This window comes from Liolophura sinensis, chromosome 13 (assembly GCF_032854445.1).
Source record: "Liolophura sinensis isolate JHLJ2023 chromosome 13, CUHK_Ljap_v2, whole genome shotgun sequence".
In the NCBI taxonomy this organism is placed as follows: Eukaryota; Metazoa; Mollusca; class Polyplacophora; order Chitonida; family Chitonidae; genus Liolophura; species Liolophura sinensis.
In genome coordinates, this window is record NC_088307.1 from 20,621,639 (window position 1) to 20,646,115 (window position 24,477).

At 39.0% G+C, this 24,477-nt stretch overlaps 3 protein-coding genes and 3 non-coding genes across 7 annotated transcripts; 2 read left to right on the forward strand and 4 right to left on the reverse strand.

Moving 5' to 3' along the window:
• Nucleotides 1-47: 47 nt before the first annotated feature.
• LOC135480565 (calcium load-activated calcium channel-like) lies at nt 48-7,388 on the forward strand. The gene is made up of 7 exons (XM_064760427.1): nt 48-127; nt 1,053-1,130; nt 2,257-2,313; nt 3,350-3,396; nt 5,063-5,130; nt 6,338-6,482; nt 6,805-7,388. Exons 1-7 carry the CDS (start codon nt 67-69, stop codon nt 6,898-6,900), a joined length of 552 nt encoding a protein of 183 aa, XP_064616497.1. The 5' UTR covers nt 48-66; the 3' UTR covers nt 6,901-7,388.
• A 3,068-nt stretch (nt 7,389-10,456) lies between these two features.
• Nucleotides 10,457-18,502, reverse strand: LOC135480340 (large ribosomal subunit protein eL8-like). Its single transcript, XM_064760167.1, has 6 exons — nt 18,361-18,502; nt 16,534-16,683; nt 15,261-15,481; nt 14,334-14,464; nt 12,339-12,408; nt 10,457-10,627 (listed from the first exon to the last, which is right to left on the reverse strand). Exons 1-6 carry the CDS (start codon nt 18,500-18,502, stop codon nt 10,523-10,525), a joined length of 819 nt encoding a protein of 272 aa, XP_064616237.1. The 3' UTR covers nt 10,457-10,522.
• Nucleotides 13,161-13,239, reverse strand: LOC135481113 (small nucleolar RNA SNORD24). Its single transcript, XR_010445979.1, has one exon. It is a non-coding gene; the product is annotated as a small nucleolar RNA SNORD24 (small nucleolar RNA).
• On the reverse strand, nt 14,738-14,811 carry LOC135481110 (small nucleolar RNA SNORD36). The gene has a single exon (XR_010445976.1). It is a non-coding gene; the product is annotated as a small nucleolar RNA SNORD36 (small nucleolar RNA).
• On the reverse strand, nt 18,112-18,187 carry LOC135481106 (small nucleolar RNA SNORD36). Its single transcript, XR_010445973.1, has one exon. It is a non-coding gene; the product is annotated as a small nucleolar RNA SNORD36 (small nucleolar RNA).
• An 820-nt stretch (nt 18,503-19,322) lies between the features above and the next one.
• LOC135480338 (mediator of RNA polymerase II transcription subunit 22-like) lies at nt 19,323-22,924 on the forward strand. Of its 2 annotated transcripts, none has more exons than XM_064760163.1 (4): nt 19,323-19,352; nt 19,672-19,831; nt 21,262-21,342; nt 22,212-22,924. In XM_064760163.1, exons 2-4 carry the CDS (start codon nt 19,709-19,711, stop codon nt 22,428-22,430), a joined length of 423 nt encoding a protein of 140 aa, XP_064616233.1. In that variant the 5' UTR covers nt 19,323-19,352; nt 19,672-19,708; the 3' UTR covers nt 22,431-22,924. The 2 variants fall into 2 exon arrangements, with proteins under 2 accessions (XP_064616233.1, XP_064616232.1); XM_064760162.1 differs by having other exon boundaries at nt 19,324-19,359.
• Nucleotides 22,925-24,477: the final 1,553 nt, after the last annotated feature.

The window sequence follows — 24,477 nt, forward strand, 5'->3', positions numbered from 1 at the left end:
AGTATGTTTAAATGCTTGATGAGCATTGGTTTATTTTCTGATGGTAGGAAAGTTACCGGTTGCAAAATGCTGGCAGATAGCTTGTTGATCGTGTTTATTTCTATATGTACTGCATTTTTAGGAGAAGGTAAGACACCACAATGTCTAATTTCGGTGATATTCCATGGGTGTTTGTTTCAGTTACGCGAGAAGAGTTACTTAAATCCACTTGGAATTATTTCGGAACGTGTAAACGACGGCATTACACAGTGCTCAAATTTCATGAGGCTGTCTCAGTGTCTGTGTTTAGCTTATGGAACCAACCTGGTCTAGCCCAAGCTGCAACTGAGGCCAGGTGTCAAAGGCGGGAGTTGTAAGACTAGGGTTATAGTTATGTGTTGATTTCCACGTGCATTCTAACGTCATTATTTTCCCCACGGTTACGTGCTTCTACAGATTTTTCATTGGTTAAAATTCAATGGAGAGATTTCAATTTACATACAAAGAAAAACAGCGTAAGTAAGACGTTTATCATTCTAGTTTCTGACACGTGTCTCTGTTATGTATATAACATTGCTTCATGATTCCTACTGTTTTTTGAAAGGATTTACATAACTTGTTGAGAAATGCTGTGGATTCGAACTTCTATCAGGCAGCATTTTGGGTCCGTAGCTGATTGTTTATACCACCACACGACTTGAGTTGATGTGCTAAAATGTGGTTTTTAGACCCCTTGGTAGTTGTAAAGACTAGGGTGACCCAATTGTTAGTCAATGAGCTCTTTATCAGATGCTCATTGTGAAAAGCTGCTTCAATGAAGTGTCGTCACTTTACCACGTGACACGACCCACAGGTTTAAGATTCCGGACGCCTTTAAAACATACGAACTGTAAGGGTTGAATGCGCATGTGCTTGTGTCACATGCTTTTGTCACGTCTGCATCTGCATCTGAAAAGGATCTCCTCCATATTTGGCCAACCTCATTCAGCAAAGTATTAACGTAGAAAGTTACACATAAATATGGACTGAGTTAAACATTTATCTACTGACTTTCTGTCCTGCCTTTTCCACAGGTCTAACATGGCTGCTGGTGTACAGGACAGAGAAATACAAGAAATTGAAAGCAGAGGTAGAGAAGCAGAGTAAAAAGTGTAAGTATGGTCTTGCGAGGCATAAATTTAACGGCGTATGGTCAAATCTAGTCTGAGATTGCTCTAATGTTTGGCAGAATTTTGCTTGGCCAAGAATGGTTCCAATCCAACATCTGATTGTGCTCCATTTACAAACCTGATACAGTGGCCTTAACAGTTTGTCACAGTGTTTTAGACAAAAATTTACCAGCGAATATGTCTCCACGACCAAAAGTTAGCAGTTTATTATTTCTTCAGTATATGTTCTTTATCTTTTCGTTGATTTATTGTTATCCCAAGACCTCGGTCTTAAAGAGACTTATATATTGATACGCAGGGACTGCTGGCCACCCTTAGCCCAAGAGTTATGTGGACCAGATTCCAGTATAAAGCTTACAAAGAGTTACCCCTTTGTTCAATTCCGACGCATGAGCGTTAATTCGTCCTGAATATACCTAAAGCATGGCAATTCTGAAAACTAAAATATTTAAGCACATATCCTTGGTGATGCTCAAAATGAATGACTGTACTGACAGCCTTAACATATTTGACAAGGGCATATAACGGCATCAGGTTTTTAAATGGAGTGCACTCTGACATTGCTTTGGTGCTATCTTTGGCCCAAAAAAATTTTGCCAAAAATAATGTCAGAACAATCTCGGACTATGCTTACAATAAATTGACAAACGTAAAGATAAAGAGCATATGAAGAGTCTGCTAATTCCTGGTCTGCAAGTAACAGTGTTGTGTTTGACCAAAAACGTCTATAAAGGAAACCCTTATCGGCTAATATATGCATAATCCATATATAAGCGAGTAAGGGTCAGCAAGTACAGTATTTGTTCAGGTACATTGAAAGTTTCTGATATACATTTTAGCGTGCTAGCGCAGCGTAATGAACCAGGAGCCTCTCGCCCATATGGTCGTTGTGAGTTCAAGTCCAGCTCATGCTGGCTTCCTCTCCAGCCATACATGGGAAGCAACCTGCAGATAGTCGTGGGTTTCCCCAAGGCTCTGCCCAGTTTCCTCCCACCATCATGCTGGCTGCCGTGGTATAAGTGAAATATTCTTGAGTACACCAATCAAATAAATAAATAAATAAATATGACATACATATAAAATAAGTGATTGTTATCTGTGTTTACAGTAGAGAAGCAGAAAGAATCAGGGGAATCTTCAGATAGAAGTCATAAAAAGAAAATAGGTAAGACATAATGTGTATGTTCTGGTTTATTGTTATAAATTGCCAATAATAATGTATATATGTGAATGAAAGGGACATATTGTCGAAAAAAATTGAGAATTTTTCATGTGGTTTAGCTAAATCCAATGGTGAGTTGCATGTGAGTCCTGAAAAAATTCCCTGGGCCTATATTTTCCAAAAAAAAGAAAATCAGAAGGGGAAATCTGTCTCTAGTCTAAGCTCTCCACCTCACGAGATGACATGCGGAGGAGGGAGCACAGAGATTCCCACAATGCAGCGCATTGCACATGTAAACAATATGACAGATTGAAAAGCCAATTATAAGTCTACTAAACCAAATACAATCTTCCTTTCTATCAACCATGAAGTAAAGTATTCGTTATTTCCAAGGATTTTTAGGGCAGAACTTTGGTGGCCTAATGGTTAGAGCGTCCACCTCGAAGTCTGGAGATCATGGAATCAAACCCAGGTCGGGCCATACCAAAGACTTGGTAGACACCATGCAAAATGGTACTTGCTGCTGCCTCACTTGGCATTTGTCAGTGAGAGGTTACAGTGTGTTGTTATGCACCCTACCATGTTACTTCAGTATGTATATATGTATGCTTGGGGTTTAACTCAGGATAATTAACAATTTATATGTTATGTCTTCTTGTGGAAGGGCGAGCCCAAAGTGTGTCCGCCTCTGAAGTATCATGCCGAAGACACCATACATGACACCTCACTCAGTCACATTATACTGACACCAGGCCAACCAGTCCTGTTTCCTTGTGCTAATCTCTCAGTGCTGAGCGCCTGGCAAGGCAGCAACAAAAGCCATTTTTAAAGTCTTTGGTATGACACGACCCAAGTTTGATCCTGGGTCTCACAACTTCGAGGCGGGCTGTTAATGTAAGAAGTGTTTGAACAAGTTAAAAATGTGTTATAGAATTGAGATAGTCTACACTTGTGGAAACATTGGAAAACATCGGTGTTGGTTATTTGTGTTTAGGGTGTTTTTTTTAACCGTCCTGTAACATTTACTCTCTATACTCAGAGCGACAAGAAGAAAAACTGAAGAACAACAGTAGAGATTTGTCTTTGGTGAGTTTACTTTTTGTCCTTGGTGAGTGTACTTTTTGTCTCTGGTGAGTTTACTTTTTGTCTTTGGTGAATTTACTTTTTGTCTGGTGAGTTTACTTTTTGTCTTTGGTGAGTTTACTTTTGTCTTTGGTGAGTTTACTTTTTGTCTCTGGTGAGTTTACTTTTTGTCTTTGGTGAGTTTTCTTTTTGTCTGGTGAGTTTATTTTTCGTCTTTGGCGAGTTTACTTTTTCTCTTTGGTGAGTTTACTTTTTGTCTCTGGTGAGTTTCCTTTTTGTCTCTGGTGAGTTTACTTTTTGTCTTTGGTGAGACTTTTTGTCCTTGGTGTCCACTTTTCGTGGTGAGATTGTGTAATATTGAAAAACAACTTCCTGTGGTGGGTATCATACTCATGATATACACAGCAAGTTATGCCGGTTTTTTTCTTCACGAGTTCTTGATTGGTGCCATAGGAATAAAGTCAGATCGTCCAAGAGCAAAATTGTGCAAGAAAGACATAAAGTCACGTTGTCCGATATATACCTGTACAAATAAATCATATCATACATATAGTGTGGGGGGCCTCCGTGGAGTTTGCAGCTTCTATGGTAGAGATGGTTAGCATGCTAGGGCAGCACAATGACCCACGAGCCTCTCACCAAGGTGGTCAATGTGAGTTCAAGTCCAGCTCATGCTCTTCGGCTTAACAAGGGAAGGCCTGTCAGCCACCTGGGGATGCTCATTGGTTTCCCCCAGGCTCTGCTTGGTTTCCCCCTACCATAATTCTGATTGCTGTCATGTAAGTGAAATATTTTTATCAAATAAATAAATAGATATAGTGGAGTGCCCTTTGATGGCATGGTCTGTGTTTGTTAACATGTGTTTTGTAGGCCTGGGTGTTTTGTACCGCCCAATGCACACAAAGTGTAGTGAATTAAAACAAATGCTGTCTGTCTTGCTTACTTGGCATATATTTCATAAATTTCCTACCCCCAGTCTACATGATTTAGTAAACGTTTGACAAGGTCATACACCTATGCATGGTGATACAAGCTTACAAATTCACTTTTATGGGCCCTCATAAACAAGTATTTGTAAAAACAGAATATGTAACTCGAATCTGGCACATTTCCACACATCTCTTGACGCTAACAAAGGGAAAGGTTTACTTTCATTTCATTCCATTTTTTATTCACCTTAAACCTTAAATTAAATACATAGGTATACATGAGCGATACATTTGGCGAGAATAAATCTCACAAGAGCTTGTTCTATCCTGTGAAAAGTAGAATGTTATATAATAGAGTATATACATGGATTAATGGTAATGATATTACAGTGTGACATATATAAGAGAGAATATACATGGATTAATGGTAAAGATATTACAGTGTGACATATATAATAGAGTATATGCATGGATTAATGGTAATGATATTACAGTGTGACATATATAAGCATACATGGTAAGAAATAAATGTTCGAAATCAGGAAGCATAAAAGATGTTGGAAATTTTAGGAACAGGAACTTTAGGGAACTTGAATCCAAAGATGTAACATAATCTTTCTGAGTTTAACAGAATTTTTAACAGGCCTATTAAATGAGTAATGTAATCATGCACATTATTTTAGCTCTTTTACAGAACTTGTGATATATGTGTAAATATTGTGTGCTCTTCTCTTTGACAGGTTAAGATGAAGTCCATGTTCGCCATTGGTTTTGCCTTCACAGCACTTCTCAGCATGTTTAACTCCATGTGAGTTTATTTCATACTGATATACACAGTATTGCAATCATGGTCAGGGGATGCTTCAAATAGATATCAGGGCCTCTGTGGCTCAGTTGGTTAGCGCGCTAGCTCAGCGTAATGACCCAGGAGCCTCTCACCAATGTGGTCCCTGTGAGTTCAAATCCAGCTCATGCTGGCTTCCTCTCCAGCTGTACGTGGGAAGGTCTGTCACCAACCTGCGGATGGTTGTGGGTTTCCCCCAGGCTCTGGCCGGTTTCCACCCACCATAATGCTGGCCGCCATCGTATAAGTGAAATATTCTTGAGTACGGCGTAAAACACCAATCAAATAAGTAAATAAATACATCAAATAGATATAATTTCCAACATTAATAAATCGAGACGTGAAAATACTGAGCAGAGCGAGGCTTGAACTCATGGCAGGGTTTCTAGCTCCACCTGTTCTACAAACTGAACTGTCCAGTTCGTCAGTAACGACTCACTTGTTAGAGTCTAGGTATAAGCAGTGAATAATTTTTTCACAGACACATACGTATAGCACAATACATTAAAAGAGAACTCACTGTTTCTAAAGCAAAATTGCAATCATCTTCGCTGCATATAAGTGAGCCGTTCCCGCAGGATACCTCAGTTGGTAAAGTAGTGAGGCTAAATGCAGGATTTTGTGTCTCAGTTACACCATTGTCTTCTCTGGCCTTGATTTATCAGCATTAGAAATATTGATATTTGCATATTATTCTCTGTTCCTTTATGAAAAACTTATTCTATAATTCGAGTTGCTGTTGAAATTGAATAGTTAACCGAAACTTAATTTTCTTTATTTCTTTTAAAGTATATAGACATGCTGGCTTCCTTTCCAGCTGTAAATGGGAAAGTCTGCCAGCAACTTGCGGATGGTTGTGGGGCTCTGCCCAGCTTCCTCTCACCATAATGCTGGCCGCCGTCGTTTAGGTGAAATATTCTTGAGTACGGCGTAAAACACCAATCAAATAAATAACATAAATAAAATATATAGAGATTGAAAAAATATTTTTTGTACTTGATAGAATTATCAAATCCCAGTCAGAATCAAAGAAATACATGTACTTATTGAGCATTGTGACGGGAGTTATAGTTTGAATTCTATCGCCATAATGGCATTTTTCTCGTACATTTTTACCTATTTTAACAAATTAATAATAAGTATATGTATATTTGAACACATCTGTTTTCAGATTTGATGGGCGTGTTGTGGCCAAACTTCCATTTGTTCCCATCTCCCTGCTGCAGGGAATTTCCCACAGGAATCTGGCTGGTGAGGATTACACCGATTGCTCCTTTATCTTCCTCTACATCCTCTGCACTATGTCGATCAGACAGGTAGGTAAAAGTGTTTTATATGGTGTGATGTGGTGCATGAAGTTATGTTTTGTTGCATGGTGTAAGAGTGGTAAAGGAGAGCTTAGTTCTAAACGTTGTAAAACAAATTGTTTTTGTTTGACGTCTCGATGTAAAATATTAAAATATATTTACAAAAAGTTACATGTAACATGTGAAAGAACACTTTTATCAGTGAAGGAAATCCTCAAATTTCACATATATATGTAAATAATAAAAAAGAAAAGTTGATTTTTTGCCTTGTCCCTTAGTGTTACTTACTCTAACTTGCTTTTTACTTTTTTTTTTATTTTTACATTTTCAGAACATTCAGAAACTGTTAGGTCTTGCCCCATCCCGTGCTGCTAGCAAGCAGAGCTCAGGAATATTTGGACCTCCCCCACAGTGGGCTCAGAAATGAGGAATGGGAACAAGGGGGACAACTCTGAACACTACAGGGGGAATAACTCGTCAGACATTAGCCATCCTGGTGATTGCTTAATGCCCAACGCCGTTGTGCTTGTTGTGAGAATTTGCTGCTCCGTTTATTCTTGCTGCAGAAGTGGAAGAAGAAACGTCGAATAATTTACTGTTTTTTTTTCAAAGATAAGGGTATATTTGTTTCTATCTTTCATTCACACGATTCGAAATGATTAACAGCATTTCTGCAAAGATACATTACAGTACTATTGAATTCATCAGTTTCGTTCTCTCAAGAGTTCTTCTCATACCATTACAATTTGAATATTGATTCTCTTTCAGATATTAAACTGAACTATTTGACTAAAGACTGATTCCATTGTGTATCATTGCTCTTGGATGGACCAGTTTCAGATATATATGTCACCATTGTGTATGTTTAAGAATACAGATTTAGAATAAAACATTTTCTTAACAGGGATTAGTCCTTGGACACGATATAATTAGCTTCTGATTAATTAATTAGCTGACGATTAACAGTTTATTGGGGACTTTGTTGGTTAGCGGGCTAATGCAGCGTAATGTCCCAGGAGCCTCTCTCTCACCATTGCGTTTGCTGATAGTTCAGTGAATGCTGGCTTCCTGTCTGGCCGTACTTTGGAAGGTCTGTCAGCAACCTGCAAATAGTTGTCAATTTACCCTGGGCTCTGCCCGCCATAATGCTAGCCAGTCTTGTATAGGTGAAATATTCTTGAGTGCGGCATAAAACACCAATCAAATAAATAAATAAAATTTGTTCATTTCATTAGTACTTAAATGTAATGTGATCACGTTTTTCCCCCTCCACTCTTGAGATTTTTTTTTTTTTTTTGATTGGTCTTTTACGTCGTACTCAAGAATATTTCACTTATACGACGGCGGCCAGCATTATGGTGGGCAGAAACCGGGCACAGCCCGGGGGGAAACCCACGACCATCTGCAGGTTGCTGGCAGACCTTCCCACATACGGCCGGAGAGGAAGCCAGCATGAGCTGGACTTGAACTCACAGGGACCACATTGGTGAGAGACTCCTGGGTCATTACGCTGCGCTAGCGCGCTAACCAACTGAGTCACGGAGGCCCCAGTACTCTTGAGAATATTGCATACTAGTACTTTAGTCTTGAACGAGTAATCCAGAATACTTTACTTGATTTTTATTTAAGCAATACTAAAATTGCTTAATTTTAGCAAGAAAAGAACATATTTCACTTGAATGTTGGAAGTGTTAAAGCAGTACCGAATTCTTCAACCTATTCGAATGTTTGCAAGGTGTCTATTTAAGCGCATTCTGAAGGCATCAATCTGTGTTTTGGGTAATAAAGTCATACTTCTTGTGTGGCCCTGAAATCAGCCAACCCAACCACTGTAATCTTCAAAATCAAATGAAAAAGGCATATAAATTGCACTAAAAGTGGCTCTTTCATCTGTCAAAATCTTGAAGAATTGGGGTACTCTTTAAGTATTTCCCCAGACTGTTCGCATTTAAGCATTTCTTGAGAACATTACTCTTGGTCATTGATATCAAGAGTCTTGGTCAAGTTTACCAGTACTCAAGAATATTATTAAGATGGTGGCCAGTATCATGGTTGGGAGGAAGCCATCATGAGGTGGTGTTGACATCTTTCTTGGCAAGAAGCTTGGGGTCATTGTGCTGCCAGTATCATGGTTGGGAGGAAACCAGGTTAACCACAGAGGAAGCCATCATGAGGTGGACTTGACATCTTTCTTGGCAAGAAGCTTGGGGTCGTGCTGCCAGTATCATGGTTGGGAGGAAACCAGGTTTACCAGAGGAAGCCATCATGAGGTGATGTTGACATCTTTCCTGGCAAGAAGCTTGGGGTCATTGTGCTGCCAGTATCATGGTTGGGAGGAAACCAGGTTAACCACAGAGGAAGCCATCATGAGGTGGTCTTGACATCTTTCTTGGCAAAAAGCTCGACCATCACACTGACCACTTGACCACCACTAACCAGTACTCCAAAATATTTCACTTGAATGTTGAAAGTGGTGAATGATTGATTATGGCTTAACGCCACATCGGCAATATTTGAGCCATATCGTGGCGATTAAAAGTGTTGAAGAAGTGCTCCAGAGTGTCTCACTTGAATGTTGAAGCAGCACTCTAGAATATTTCACTATCTGTCGATGTTCTACCAAGTATACATGTGCCAACATTGCTAATCTCTTTCATCAAGGCATGACTTACAGATAGACAGGGGCATGCATGCACTCTGGCCATAAAGCGATCTTGAGGCTTGGGTAAAAAATTTCAAATCACATCAAAATTATTTCTTTAATGTTACAAAGTTAGAATTTTTCTGGACAACACAAATTCTGGATAAGTTATCGTACAACAAGTTTCAGCTAAAATTACTGAAAGGAACGTGCAAGATTTAATGATACAAGTTTTGACTTCAGTCTACGATCGTATCACGATTCCCAGGGCCAGGTCTCGTACTTTCATGCCAGATGTTCTAACCTCTCGACCCCTGCAGTAGAATTGACTACAGGATCATTGCAAGACGCTCAGGCAGGTGGGAAAGTTTGAATGATGTAATAGCATTATGTAATTCAGCAGGGATTGCGTAGTCGGTTCTGAAGGAAACTACACCAGGTCATATGGTGTCTACCTGATCTTGATTTCTCTACCCGAACTGCAGAAGAGGAAACTAGCTACAACTTGACTTGAACACACAGACCAGTTTATCCTAATTCTCTGGATTGGTTTTTGTATAAAAAAAAATTTAAAAAAAACCCACAGCAGACCTAAGGAGGTGCTTTTACAATCTTATCAAGGTTATCAATCTCTTTGTGCAGAGGCCTGAGCCTGCCATCTCTGCCTCTGTTGAAAAAGTTCACAAATTGGATAGGAGGGCCTTTTATTGTCTAATTCACAGAATCCAGAATGACCAATGGAAACCATCGTAACCATGAAAGTCGAAAGATGATGTTGTAAAATTACTGTCAATGAACGAATCGGAAGGGTGAATATGTACCGAATTCGTGATTAAGACCGGGTTTTAATGTAGAGACTTCATGCTTCACTTGCACGCGACGCCTGATATTGTGGAGGTAGTTTTTATTTCATTGGAGGTTTAGTAGTTCACAACCTGTTTAAGTGATGTGAATATTAATGCAGACGCCTCCACTCTGACCAATGAACATCTGTACTCATTTGCAAAGGCAATGAGCATTCATTGGCTACCATGGTTTACATGCACATCACTTCACTCGCCAAAAAACCAGGTGTCACTGGTTACTGTCAATATCCCATGAGATTTGGGGAAACGCCAAGATTGGATGAATCCAGAAATTTAATGTCCTAGGCCGAGGTTGAACTGGAACCTTGTTGCCAGTGGTTGGTAATCACCTCAAGGGTTGAAAACACCTCAGGGGTTGGGAATCATCCCAGCGGCTTAAAAACACATAAGAAATCTGAAGTACAAAGTACAGTGGATTTGGCCCTGAATCTTCACATCAACCAAACAGTAGGATAAAAGAATCTCACAATAACAAGTCAATTCATTTTATATATATATTTTTTTTTGTTTCATGTACATTCGTAAGATGTGAATGATTGACCTCAGCCCATCTTCTGTGCCAATTCTTTAGCCTTTGCCTTCTCCACCTTAGCAACTTTAGCCTGGGACTTGCTTCCCATCACACCGCCGCCCCAGTGACGCTTCAGCTGAAAGATACAAGAGCGAAAATTAGCTTCTATTCATTGGTTCATTTGATTGGTGTTTAACTTCATACTCACAATATTTTCACTTACCTGTATTTATTAATTATTTCATTTGATTGTTGTTTAACACCATAATTAAAAGTTTTTCACTTATGTAATAACAGTCAGTTTTATGGATGGGGAACTTGTTGGAGTATACCAGAGTGCTCGGGGATAAACCACAGACTTTTGGCATGTTTTTGACTAAAAAGTCACCTGCTCCTTAGCAAAGCTATAACGATAAAGCAAGCCACAAACTTTATCACACTGCAATCCATTTGAAGAAATATCCTCTTATGAGACCAAACCACATCTGTCTATACAAATGTCACACATAAGAGCAAGTTAAGGACTTTCATGCCTTCAAAAAAAAAACAAAACAATCGTGACATTTCACTTACACATATATATATAAGAAAATTTACTTTTTTGTTTTGTCCCTCAGTGTTAGCCATTCTCCTTTGCTTATTGTTTTAAATCTTTCATGTTTACATTTTCAGAGTATTCAGAAACTTTTAGGTCTTGCAGAGTTAAAAAATATCTGGACCTCCACCTCAATGGGCTCAGAAATGAGGAATGGGCAGAAGGGACCTTTCCAGAAAATTCCAGTTTTTTAGTTCAACCTTAAGCCTCTTATCAAGACAGGTTGCTCACTGCTCAGACACAGCCAAGGACAGAATCACCGAGGGTTTTTTCCTCTCCAATCCCATATATAAGTGTCATCATTGCAAAAATATCTCCGTGTTTCCCATGACATCATTTCTACAATTTGGGAAGTCCACAATATCTCCGTGTTTCCCATGACATCATTTCTACAATTTGGGAAGTCCACAACATCTCCGTGTTTCCCATGACATCATTTCTACAATTTGGGAAGTAAACAATATCTCCGTGTTTCCCATGAAATCATTTCTACAATTTGGGATGTCCACAATATCTCCGTGTTTCCCATGAAATCATTTCTACAATTTGGGAAGTCCATAATTAATATTAGAGATCGATTGTGCGGAGGGAAATAAAACCGCAGTCACAGTCCAACTTTCTTGCACTGGCCGGTCTTTTACCAACATAAACCAGCAGCCTTTGGCAAGTTACTAACAAACTTTCCTTTGACACTGTTCACCCTCGACCGCCGTGCCTCATTGGTGACAGACAAGGGTGTCTTCCACGGACACAAAACTGCACAAAAACATGGCCCCACCAGTGTCATCAACTGACTTGATTAATGTCATCACAGCCCCACAAACAATAGAGAGCAGGGCCTTGCCCACAACGACACACTGTGGCACTGATATATTAGTCTCCGGTAACACTTTCACAAAATCTGACTGCATGCATGTGTTTATTTCATTGGTGTTTTACACTGTACTCAAGAATAATTCACATATACAATGGCGGCCAGCATTATGGTGGGAGGAAACCAAGCAGAGCCCGTTAGAAACCCACGATCATCTGCATGTTGCTGACAGCCCTTCCCATATACAGCCAGAGAGGAAGCCAGCTCGAGCTGGACTTAAACTCACAGCGACCCCTTTGGTGGGAGATTCCTGGGTCATTTCGCTGCACTGGCGTGCTAACCCCCTCAGCCACTCTGACTGTGCTTGGTTAACTTGTATCCATTTAAAGTATAGTCAAAGACAACATGTACTGGTACTGTGAATGCAAGTGTCCATACCTCATCGTATCTCTCATTGAAGTTTGTCTTGACAGCATCCACCAGTTTGCTCAACTGACTCTTATCCTCTCTGGAAAAAAAAGCAAAGGAAGACATCTTCAAGTCAGCTGCAGGCTTTCTCAAAAAGTATCAGCTCAGGCCATCAATAAAGATGTGTTTGTTACTAGGTTGCTACAAGACCTTCCCACGTACATATCAATATCTATCTAGACAGCATGTTCAGAATACAGTTCTAGCCATCTCTGAATTTTGAAGATATTTGCTTGATAAAGCAAGTACATGTAATGATGTTCCCTGCATAGGTATATTCAGGGTCTTAGCCTTAAATTAATAACATGCACAAAGAAAGCACAGTATTTCATCTGGAGTTTGGTACAATGTTAAAATACAATTTATGAAGCATGTAATGGCCATAAAAAGATACTTTAGATGTCAACACTGGAGTTTTCTGATCAGAAATTTATCAAGTTCACAAAAAGCACCATAAGGTGGGTGATTTATTTTATTTATTTGATTGGTATTTTATACCGTACTCAAGAATATTTCACTTGCGCAACGGCGGCCATCATTATGGTGGGTGGAAACCGTGCAGAACCCGGGGGAAACCCACAACAATCCGCAAGTTAATACGGTGGATGAATCAATTAGAATAATACACAACAGGCCACTTGAAAAATGCTTAATTTTTGATGAAATACAGGGGTAACAACTGCCATCCTGTTCCCCATTAAGTAACATTCTGGCATGAGAATCACACTGTTTTTATTCAGTTTCTAACCATCAAAAATCATACGTATCCAAAAGCAGTTTTATGTACGGATCAGGCTCAGAGATTTTGGTGGTAGAATTTTCCTGCAGCATGGCTATCTCAGATAGCAAATATTCTCTTTAATCATCGCCTGATCTGATTCATGTTGACATCAGTCTGACTAGTGTCGCCACACTCAAAAATATTTCATTTACATTGAAATGTGCTCGAATTTTAGGTGAAAAGGGCACCACAGCATATTGCAAAGTACCTGATGAACACAAAACCCCCAACGCAATACTGGTCAATGAAAAACGCTTAAGCCAGTTTATCCCTATCTATAAAGGTGATATTTACAAAACTGTTTACTCAGAATTACAAAATACAACTCAGTTTACAAAATGCAACTCAGTTTACAAAATGCAACTCAGTTTACAAAATGCAACTCAGAATGATACTTTATGTGAATGAAAGAAATTTGCATGAAAACTTGTGATGGGTTCAATGCTTAAGCTAAATAAACAGAAATGGAAAGAAAAAAAAAAAAGTGGAACAGTTTTTGTTTTAGGGTAGTAATTCATATTTTATAATTATGTCCGTTGATGGGTATTTTCCGTCAGCTCTCGTCCTTTATCAAATGTGACATCAGTGGTGAATCAGGGTCACTATTGAAACAAGCCAGGTGTAGAACCTATACATGGGCTCTGTCACTGCTCCATTTGTTTTGACAGTGTTCACAATTTATGCTGCTGGTCCAATTATTCGGCCAACCACTGATGCCACCTGACTTTCAGCAATCTTCAACCCGTAAGATAAAGACTGGGAATTATTTGTATGTTAAAATCTGTCTAAAGCTAAATAGAAATCGTTTCATAAATGCTTTAAGGGTTAACTTATTGTATGCATGTATGATTTGCTTGGGGTTTTACGTCATACTTAACCACTGTTTCAGTCATCTGAGGACGAGTGTGTGCATATACAGTGTCTTCTAGTGGCAGTGCCACTGCAACTTAAGTATCGTGCCAAGGGCACCAGATATGACACCCCAACTAGTCACATTACGCGGCAACTGGGCCAACCAGTCCTGTTTCCTAGCTCTGACCTTTCAGTGCTGAGCGCCAAATGAGCCAGCAACCAGTACCATTTTTGAAGTCTTTGGCATGACCTGACTCTGGTTTGATTCCAGGTCTCCGAAGAAAACGTTCTAACCATTAGGGCACGGAAGCCGTCTCTCGCAATATACTTACGGGTTAACTTGTGCCAGAGCTAAGCAGGAGGCCGTCTTCCTGTATACCACTCTCCCCAGCCTTGCCTTGCCCTTGACGATACAGTACGGGACACCCATCTTCCTACACAGAGCAGGGAGGAACAGCACTACCTGGAAAACAGCCAATCAAACATTCAGATAGTTAAAAAAAAAATTTCCATTACTGTAAATGTTCTAAAAATACCCTCCCCCACCCTCCCTTTTAAAAAAGTTACATATAGGGATCTTGTAAAGGAATTTTGAAGTTTATTCGAAGTTAAGCCGATATCCTACCTGAAAAATGTAATTATTTTTGACTTCACTGAACAAATATATCAGATTAAAAGGACTTTTGGTTCAGGTCCAAGATTAGATGCTGCTTTTAAAATTAGGAGGCAAAACAGCCAGGCTCAGATTTAAAAAGCTCGCTGTTTAATCTTCACAGAGTTTCAGGTGAAGAAATTCACACATCATTGCCTGGATACAACATGATTTTGGAAGATTTTTTGACTAAAACTTAAAAAAGGAAGTTGTTCAGAGAAGGTAAAATGGCAAGCAAGAACATGACAACTTCAGCAAACAACTTGGCTTGTACATTTACCGACCAAGGGGGACAACTCCACACATTTATTGATAAATTCAGTTAAATGAATAGATCTGTTAATTGCTGAATATTTTCTTGTATTTACCCTATGCAACAGAGAGAGTCCTACTGAGCCTAAATCTGTCGCTTGCAAAAAGGATTTTGATATTTTAAAAATTCTTTGGCTACACTGGTTTTATGCTTACAAGGCAGATATAATTACAGGCATTTTAAAGAAATTGACATGAAAAACAAAGAAAATCTCCATGGCTATGAAGTGTCCATAGTGCTGGTTGTCACCATAGACAGAAAGTGCGTTGTGGAAGTGGGCCCTGTGCCTCTCACCTCTAGTGGATCCACATCGTGGGCTATCACCACAAGCTGAGCTTTCTTCTGTTCTACCAGCGTCGTCACAGTGTTGACTCCAGATCGTACCACGGGTGGACGCTTCGTCGGCGCGTCTTCCTTTCCAGCTGTTCGGGCTTCTGCACGAGCACGCAGACGCGCTTTCTTCTGTTGTTTTGTCTCTGGTCGATATTTGTCCAGCAGACGAAACAGCTGTGTAGCTGGAATATAACAAGATTTTTAGCGCAAAGAACGCAAACAAAAAATGACAGAAATTCATGGTTGTCTTTGGACGAATACTTCGAACCATTCTAAATATAAAGCTGGTGTTATAAAGTTTATTTTCATTTTTTCTAAATTTATTCAGGCTTTTAAAAATCTTAAAGTACATTACCTTAATTTAAAACTTAGCCTAGCTGGTTGTTCCAAGCTCAGAGATTTTGGTGGTAGAATTTTTTAACGTCACAGAACATCAGTGAGAAAAATTCTTTTCTAATCCTCGCCAGAAACAAACCAGCAACGATGTTGCACACCCTCAGCTAAATTTCTTTACATCTTACATCATATTTATTTAAATAAATTCATAAATGGTAAAAGTCCCTCCAAAATGTCAAGGAAGGTCAGCTCAACTTCTACAGCCATGTGTTCATCATATGCCATGCATGTTTTGACAAAACAAAAAAGAAAACATTGATTATCATCAATGATATTGGCATGGCAAGTCTGATAACCTGTCAATGGAAACCATTTGTTGATTCACTCAGAGGATCTCAAATTATTTTCTGGTTTGCCTAAAGTGGCCTACGTCATGGCTTTCACATCTCTCAATTGCTCATCCGACTGTGTCCAGTGATACCCAGCTGGGCAAATGGGGAAAAGTATTCCCAAAATGACTGTGGATCTTATACAGGGTTAAAGGTTTTCTCTGAGAAATATCTCACTGGTTACATTGAGTATTTACGTGATTTAACGCCATACTCGCGGATATTACACTTATATGATGGCGGCCAGCATTATGGTAAGAGGAAACTACCAAACCCAGGGGGAAACCCACAACCATCTGTAGGTTCCATGTACGACTGGTGTGGTGTCAGTGAGTGAGATGCTGAATCAGCGTGCTGCGCTAGCATGCTAATCACTAAGCCTCCGCAGTCCATACTATCAATTATACGTGTATCCACTAAGGTAACTATTTTTCGTTCTGAACGACTGAAGGAGAGCTGTCTTAACCACTCTGTCACAGCCCTCCCCCAAACACATCCACCCTGCTCACCTGTCTGCCTGTCCAGAGCCTGTGTGAACTGGTTAATGGGTGGGGGCACCTTCAACCTCTGGTACAGGATCGCCTTCTGTCTCTGCAGACGGACGTACTTCGGCCATCGCACAAACCGACTCAGGTCACGTTTAGGCTGGATATCCTGACCTGAAAAACATAACCAAGGGTCAAGTTTAATAATTTTGTTTTTCAGCTTTAATTTTTATACCTTCCTCCAGCATAGAAAAAAAAAAACAAGATTCCTTTGGCCTATAGAACAAAAATTTTATATTTTGGCAAAGTTTGGCATTTTAAACTAGGCACTATAGTTTCTTCCAGTCATGAAATTGGCATCCACAAGTGCCAATATGCCAATATGTATATTTATTAGTTGATTTATTTTGATTGATGTTTTACAACACACTCAAGAATATTTCCCTCAGGGTGGCGGCATTAAATAACAGACATGCCCACCCCTAGTGGATGTATTGTGTACACACACTCAGATCAATGTGTACAAATCAAATTTTATGTGCAGAAAATTGCGACAACAATGCGGTAGATATAATCCAAAACCCTTCTTCAAAATCACTTCAAATAAAACTACCACTGCAAAAAAGTTTCAATTATGGTAACTTTTTACTTGTGTCACTAAAACGTAGAGGTCAGGAATTTCCCCAAAAGGGGCTAAGGTGCCCCAGAGGGAAACAAAAGACATGTCTGGTGTGTTAGTCTGGGTCATTCAAAGGAAAATTTTGCATGCTCTACTTCAAGACGATTAGGTTAAGGATCTAGCATGTTTAGCTGGCGTATAATTTTGATGTGTTCTGTATATTTTTTTTGATCAGGTTTTTTTTTTGACAGTTTGCTCATTGCGCTGTAAAAAAAAAAACATTGCACACATGAACAAATCTCACATAACTGGATACCCTAAAATATTTGTGACAGGAGCAGTCTTGAATTCATAATTTTGACAGCCATTCTACACCGTGGACCTGTACTGATCATGTGATAATGTGAAACTGTAATTATCAGAATTAAAGGGTGCCTGCTCAAGAATTTTTCACTGTAAGCCACTTCGTGTTTTAAATCCACTTTCTTCGTCCACATCACCGCCAAGCATTCAAATGCCATCCATTTTGCGTACAAGTAGACAGGTCTGAAATATGGTGGGAGGAAAACAGGCAGAGTACGGGGGAAACCACGCCAATTCGTAGGTTGCTCTGCTATCATACAAAAGTAACTCTCTTGAATACTACATTAAAGAACCACAATATAAAAAAATTCTTTTGAGTTGTGTTTTGCATACCTACATTCCATTCATAGGTTGCTCCGCTATCGTATAAAAGTAACACTCTCGGATACTGCATTAAAGAACCACTATATAAAAAAATTCTTTTGAGTTGTGTTTTGTATCCCTACCCGTCGTAAATAGCCCAAGAGGCCTTGTCAGGTAACTTATGGATATGGTCTTGAATATTAGCTCAACTCATCCACACCTTTATTAAAAATTACTTCACTGTGACATTTAAAATTAAAGGAGACAACACTGCAACAGGTTTATATGCATAACTAACCATTTGGGAAAATGATGGTTTTGCTCAGTTTTAAAAAGCTCGTTTTGTGATCATCACAAAGAGATTCAGGTGAAGAAATTCACACATCATTGCAAACCATCCAAACTGTCTCATTTGGTGTTAAACACTATACGAAATTAAGTTTCAGCAACTTTAATTTGCTTCTAAAAATGCACAGTCTGAGTGAAATTTAGGTAGTTTTTCCCTTACTTCTACAAACCATGGTGGTAATTTTGACACGTATTTCAAAGAAAATGTGAATACATACCAATGCCATAGTTTCTTGGTCGTTTTTCAAAGAGAGGGTTAACAACTTTTTTTGGCTCCACCCGCTTGGCCGCCAAAGGTGCTGAGGCGATTTTCTTCTTCCCCTTTCCTCTTCTTGGTGGCTGCAAAACAAATGCCACCATGTAAAACTACTACAAGAGTTAATGCACTAATCCGTAGAGACTGACTGACATTTATCTCGTGAAACACAAGGGTATGAAATAAGGGGTGCATGGACGCACTTACAGGTATGCACCCACTTTATAGCCAATGTGCTCCAGAAAGTTTACCTGTGCACCCACAAATTTTTGTAAACTAAACTGTTATTGTTATTTCAAAGCATCAACTTGTGAATTTCAATTAACCCCCACCAGGGAAACTTTTTGGGTAGAATAAGCCTTGGGTCAAAAAAATTTTGATGCAGTTTCCAACCTTACACTATATATGTACTTTGCTCGCATCGAGAGATAAAATGTCCTGTTCATGCATGAGTTTCCGTCTGTGCAGACAAATTGATTCAAAGTCCCGATAACCAAACACATTAATTCTTAAACCTTCTTGCACGTTTGCAAGGTATTTATTCAGGCATATTCTGAAGGCATTATTCTGTGTTGTCTGATAAATATTATACTTTTTGAGAAGCCCTGAAACTGACCGAAACCAACCCATGGTCAAAATAACATATTCCTCGTGTCAGTTATGTTGTTGTTGCTTTGGTAAAATAACTTTTATTTCCACGTTATTGAAGACATCTTGTACATAGCTTCGCGTGAGTAATGATACACAATAATCTCGTTTCATGTCAGGCAAAGAAGAAAGGGCCGTCATGCTAATGTGATGTGGATATTGTGATTGAGGATGTCCCAGATATCACACAGATAACACGAAGACATATTCCGTATCAGTCCAACCCACCATGTTGATCTAGCCTGAAAAGACCGAAATCTCGCTCTCGCAAAGTCTCGTGTACGTGCGGGAACACAAACATGCGAAGTAGGTGGTAAGTTTTAGCCAACAAAACCTCACTGGGTAGATAGGAACGGTCAAGAAAGTGTTAGTTGTTGTCCACTCGCTAGTAATTTTATGTTTATTGAGCTAACTATTTGGTTTGCGGTACAAGAGATGTTTTAATGCAAAGTTTTTGTTCCTTCAAGTTTGATTAGGTATGCTATGTAGTGACCAGTTTTCGTTAATCCCAGGTTTGATCGAACTTGAGAATGTCATTAATTTGACACATCATTATTTTCATGTTAGTTAGGTTTCTTTTCTTTGCATACAATTACTTCACAATTTACAGGTTTTTGACTTTCAGATCCATTATGATTTTTGGAAATTCAACATAAACAAGGATGGCACAAACAAGAGCTTTACCTCAAAGCAAAGAAGCATTATTGAAGTCCTACACAAAACGCCTCAAAGACGATGTTAGGTCGATGCTGGACAACTTCACTGAAATCATCAAGCTGGCCCGGGTAAATCTTAGGACAATACAGGCGTTTGTCACCGTCTTATAAGTGAAATATTCCTCAGTACGGCATGTCACATCAATCAAATAAACAAATACAGACGTTTGTGTACTCTGTTTTGGATACAGAGTGTAGTTGTGTTTTTGAAATGGTTCAAAATTTGTACAAAAAAAAAATTTAATTCAGTTTACAGCTTTGGGTCATAACCTGTTGATGATTTTGCTCTGTCAAAGAGATAACCTGTTAAAGAATAAACTCTAATGTGATAATACATTTCAAGCCTCACCTGGCCTATTTTCTCTAAACATTACCCAAGAATTTTTTCATGTTATTTGATTAATTCTTCAAAAAAAATCAAACAAAGTACTTTAGAAACATTCCTGGATCCAACGCTGGTATTAGTTTCACCGTAACACAGATAACAGACTGACAGTTCATCTAGATGGACTAGTTTTAGCAGTTAAAGTGAAAGACAGCACCTGACTAATGCTTATGTCCCCTGAAAGACTACCATTCAAAGTATCTTAAACCAGCATTTAATATTTGTTTCAATTTTTTTCAACCTAGTAAAAGTTTAGCGAAACTTCGTTGTCGCACAGCTTCTTCAGCATGTGGGCCCTGTTTAAATAACCTACAGATACACAGAGTTTAGGTCGTAGCCACTGAAGGGGTTGTGATGGTGAATTTGATCTAAGCACCACTAAGGCTGATCTAGGCATACGACTGTCGCTAGATTTTATGCTTCAGTTTTGTATTGGTAGGTTCTAAGATAACAGCAGTGCTGACCTAGTTATTGCAGGCGCCAGATAAACCACCTCGGCTTGAACACGACGTTTTAATTATTTTACTGTATTTTATAAAAGAAAACAAAAAATGTCCTGTTTGCGAGAAAGTCTAATAAATTCAGAGAAAAAAAAATTATATCTTTTAATGATTCGATGTATTTTATCATAAGATTTAGTTAATTTTAAGAGTTGTCCAGTGAGATGGCATCTTCTCATTCTAAGTGACTATGTGTAACTAATATTACAGATCCTGAAATTTGGCCAAGTTGTGAAAAGTGCTGAAGAATTAAAGTTAAAACTCGCGTTGGATGGTGTAATTTTCCTGGTTTTAGTTCAAACAGTAGGTACTATAAAGATAGTATCCTGTTGCAAAAAAAATGTAGGATTCAACTGTACACCAAGAGTAATGCTGAAATTTTTAAACTGACCATAACATTTATATTTCTAAAATGAGAACATTGCTTTTGTTTATATATCTCCGGCCATATGTGGGAAGGTCTGCAGCAACCTGAGAATGGTCGTGGGTTTCCCCCGGGCTGTGCCCGGTTTCCACTCACCATAAGGCTGGCCGCCATGGCATCAGTGAAATATTGTTGAGTACGGTGTAAAACACCAATCAAATAAATAAATATATTGTTTATATATGTGCAGATAGAGGAAGACAGTCAGCTGAGCAAAGCCACCCAGTCAGAACAGGACCAGTACGAGATGCAAGTGCGAGCAGCCAACATTGTGAGTCAAATACTCAGTAATAACCACAGGTCAATTTCGAAAACTTATTCTGTTTCGCATAACGTGTTTGTACATGTATACAAAGATTGGGGTATAAAGCCGTATGATGCTGGCTTCCTCTCCGGGAAGCTCTGACAGCAACCTGCATATGGTTGTGGGTTTCCCTTGGACTCTGCACGGTTTCCTCCCACCATAATGCCCGCCATCGTCGTATAAGTGAATTATTCTTCAGTACGGCGTAAAACATGAATCAAATAAATCATTAATAAGGCCATACGACAACTTTATCCATAAGAAAACTTGCAAAAGAACGATTTCTGCAATTTGGTTGGATGCTGTTTTTTTTTTTTCTTTTTTTCTGTATAATAGGAACTTTTTACATTCAGAAGGATAATTCTGAAATTCTCAGTGTATTTAAAAAAAATACCCATACAAGGATCAAATCCATTCTGGGATTCATACTGTGTTTGTGATATTCAGAAGTATCAGTTAATATATCCATTGCTTACTGTTATCACTTTGTTGTTTTAAGTTGCACATTTAAGCCTAATACCTGTTCATGCATGTATATTAGATATACATATATTAGATATACATGTATATGGGATATATTTCAAAGCTTTCTTGATAGCATGGATATTATCTGAGCTGAAAGTGCTAAATTATGCCAGAAATGGTCAGAAATATTAAATCAAACATATTCAGTGTCAAAAGTGAAATTTTTAATGGTGTGAACACATTTTCACTCTCTTGTTTTGTGCTATTTATACCTGTAGCTGAATTTGGGTCACAAACTTCATTATAACTGAACAAAAAAAAAGTTTACCTTTATTTGACCATGATCTTTGATCTTTCTAATTGTTTTGCAGGTAAGAGCTGGCGAATCTTTGATGAAGCTTGTGTCAGATATTAAACAGTATCTCATACTGAATGACTTCCCATCCAACAATGAATCCATTTCACAGAGGACAAATCTTTATAAACGTTTGCAGGCAGATATGGACACCAAACTGATGCTACTCCGCGACGAAATGGCGTTAGAACTTTACGACCTTGAAGAGGAGTATTATTCCTCGACTTGTAAATGAACGGAAAGATCTTTTGAAGATTGTGGTCATCAAAAGAAAACAAAGATTTGGTGTCAGACTTTGTGAAGTCTGAACTCGCGATGATGAACGTACTGAAAGAACAGTGCTTAAGAGGGATTATCGAAAGCCAACAGACACGGCTTGTGTGAGGCTGATTTGCTGTTTTTGTTGAAATGTAAAGTCACAGGTTTCTTTGATTTTGCATTCAGTCTGCAGTTTCAGTTCAGGGCTGAAGACAACATCAGCAGCTTCTGTTATTGCATGCCAAGGATTTTTCAGTGTAACTTGCCTACCATGAGAAAATTGTGGTGTACTATTTGACACGAAAAGGAACTTGTCTCAATTCTCAAACTTGATGCACCCTTAACTGAACATCAACTTTTAAAAGTTTTTGTGTCAAGTGTTTGCATGTTGAAGCCCCATTTGAAACTTGATGTCGTAACTCAGTATGCAGTGTCAGGTTTCCTTAAAGATGTAGTGTCTACACCAAAACTTGACACTGTGTTTCAAAAGTCAACGTTGAGTTTTAAATGGGGCTGTGACATGCAAAAGGTAGACACACAAAGGTTTATCTGTAGCTGTAAGTCAGGGCCCAGTTGTTCAGGTGTATTAGCTAATACTGGTATTAAGTCATGTTTTATATTTACAATTTTAGCCAAACCCAGCATCCACTGCAGTTCTCCAAAGTCAAAGTATAACAGCAGCAGTTGTCATATTTTATACACTGGTACACAATTTTATTTAGTGCTGAGCACAAAATTAAAGGCTTGGCTTAAAATTACATCTGGTATTAAGTCTTAAAGCAGTTTTAAACAAGCGGGTGAAGGTTGTTGGGTTATGCTGGACACCATTAATCTCAATGCGGCCGATGGTTTAGATTGATTCGTGTTTAAATGTTGTATTTAAGAATATTTCACTCATAACAGCACTGTTCATTTTCATGAGTGAAGTAAACCTCAATGCAGTGAGTACCATATTCTCTGTCTATCTTCGGCCAATAACATACTTGATCATCAGTGGGCGTCAAAGAAGCAGGCCATATCCATCTTATGAGTGTGTTTGACCATGGTAAACAGCTATAAAAACACCTGCTCTTTTGGCACATGCCCTAAAAAGATTTCGTCCACAAAATTGCATTATTAGAGGCAAATAAATAAATGTCACAAAATATTTTTGGTGCTGAAAACTTTCCACTGGAATACCACCCATGTTCCAAGCAAACCTCAAAACACCTTTCTAAACTCAGTGGAACTTTCAGAATTAGGAAAAATGGGCAATTTAGTCATGGATGAAATTTATGGTCATTTAAGGTAACTGACAAATAATGCAAAATATGAGGCACAGATTTCACCCGCTGAGTATTTTAGAACATGATCAAAGTGTATGGGATTGGCCTGGATAGTTCGTGGAGCTTCTGCTTCGGGAGCGGTAGATCCAGGGTCAGTCCTGGGTTGAGTCACACCTAAGACCTTAAAAGAGGAAGTTTTGACTTCCTGACTCGGCATTCAGCATGAAGGGGATAGTGCAACAACTAATTGACCCCTATCAGTTTAATGGCTCGAGCGGGGCGGCTTACTTGCCTTCAGTAATGGGTCTCAATGAAGCAGCACTAGATACAAGAGCAGTGGAAATCCTTCCTGCAACAAGGAGGCACATTACATGCACTCTAAGGATTCCTTCGTTGTCATATGACTGAAAAATTGTTAAGTACGACGTTAAACCCCACACACTCACTCAATCAAAGTGTATGCCATATTGCTGGAAAGAAAGTGATCTCAAATAAACATCATGTAAAACTATGTAACAGATGACCCTATGAGAGTTTTTGACCATTTACTGCTACCCAAATGACGGTGAGAGCATGCTCCTCAAAGTCGGAAGACCTCAGGATCAAACCCGGGTTGGGTTATACCAAACTGCCTAACATGGCACGCAGCACTGAGAGGTCAGAGAAAGGAAACAGGGCCAGTTGGCTTGGTGTCCATATAATGTGACTGGGTGGGGTCTCTTGTCTGGTGTCGTCGGCATGATACTTCAGGCATGGACT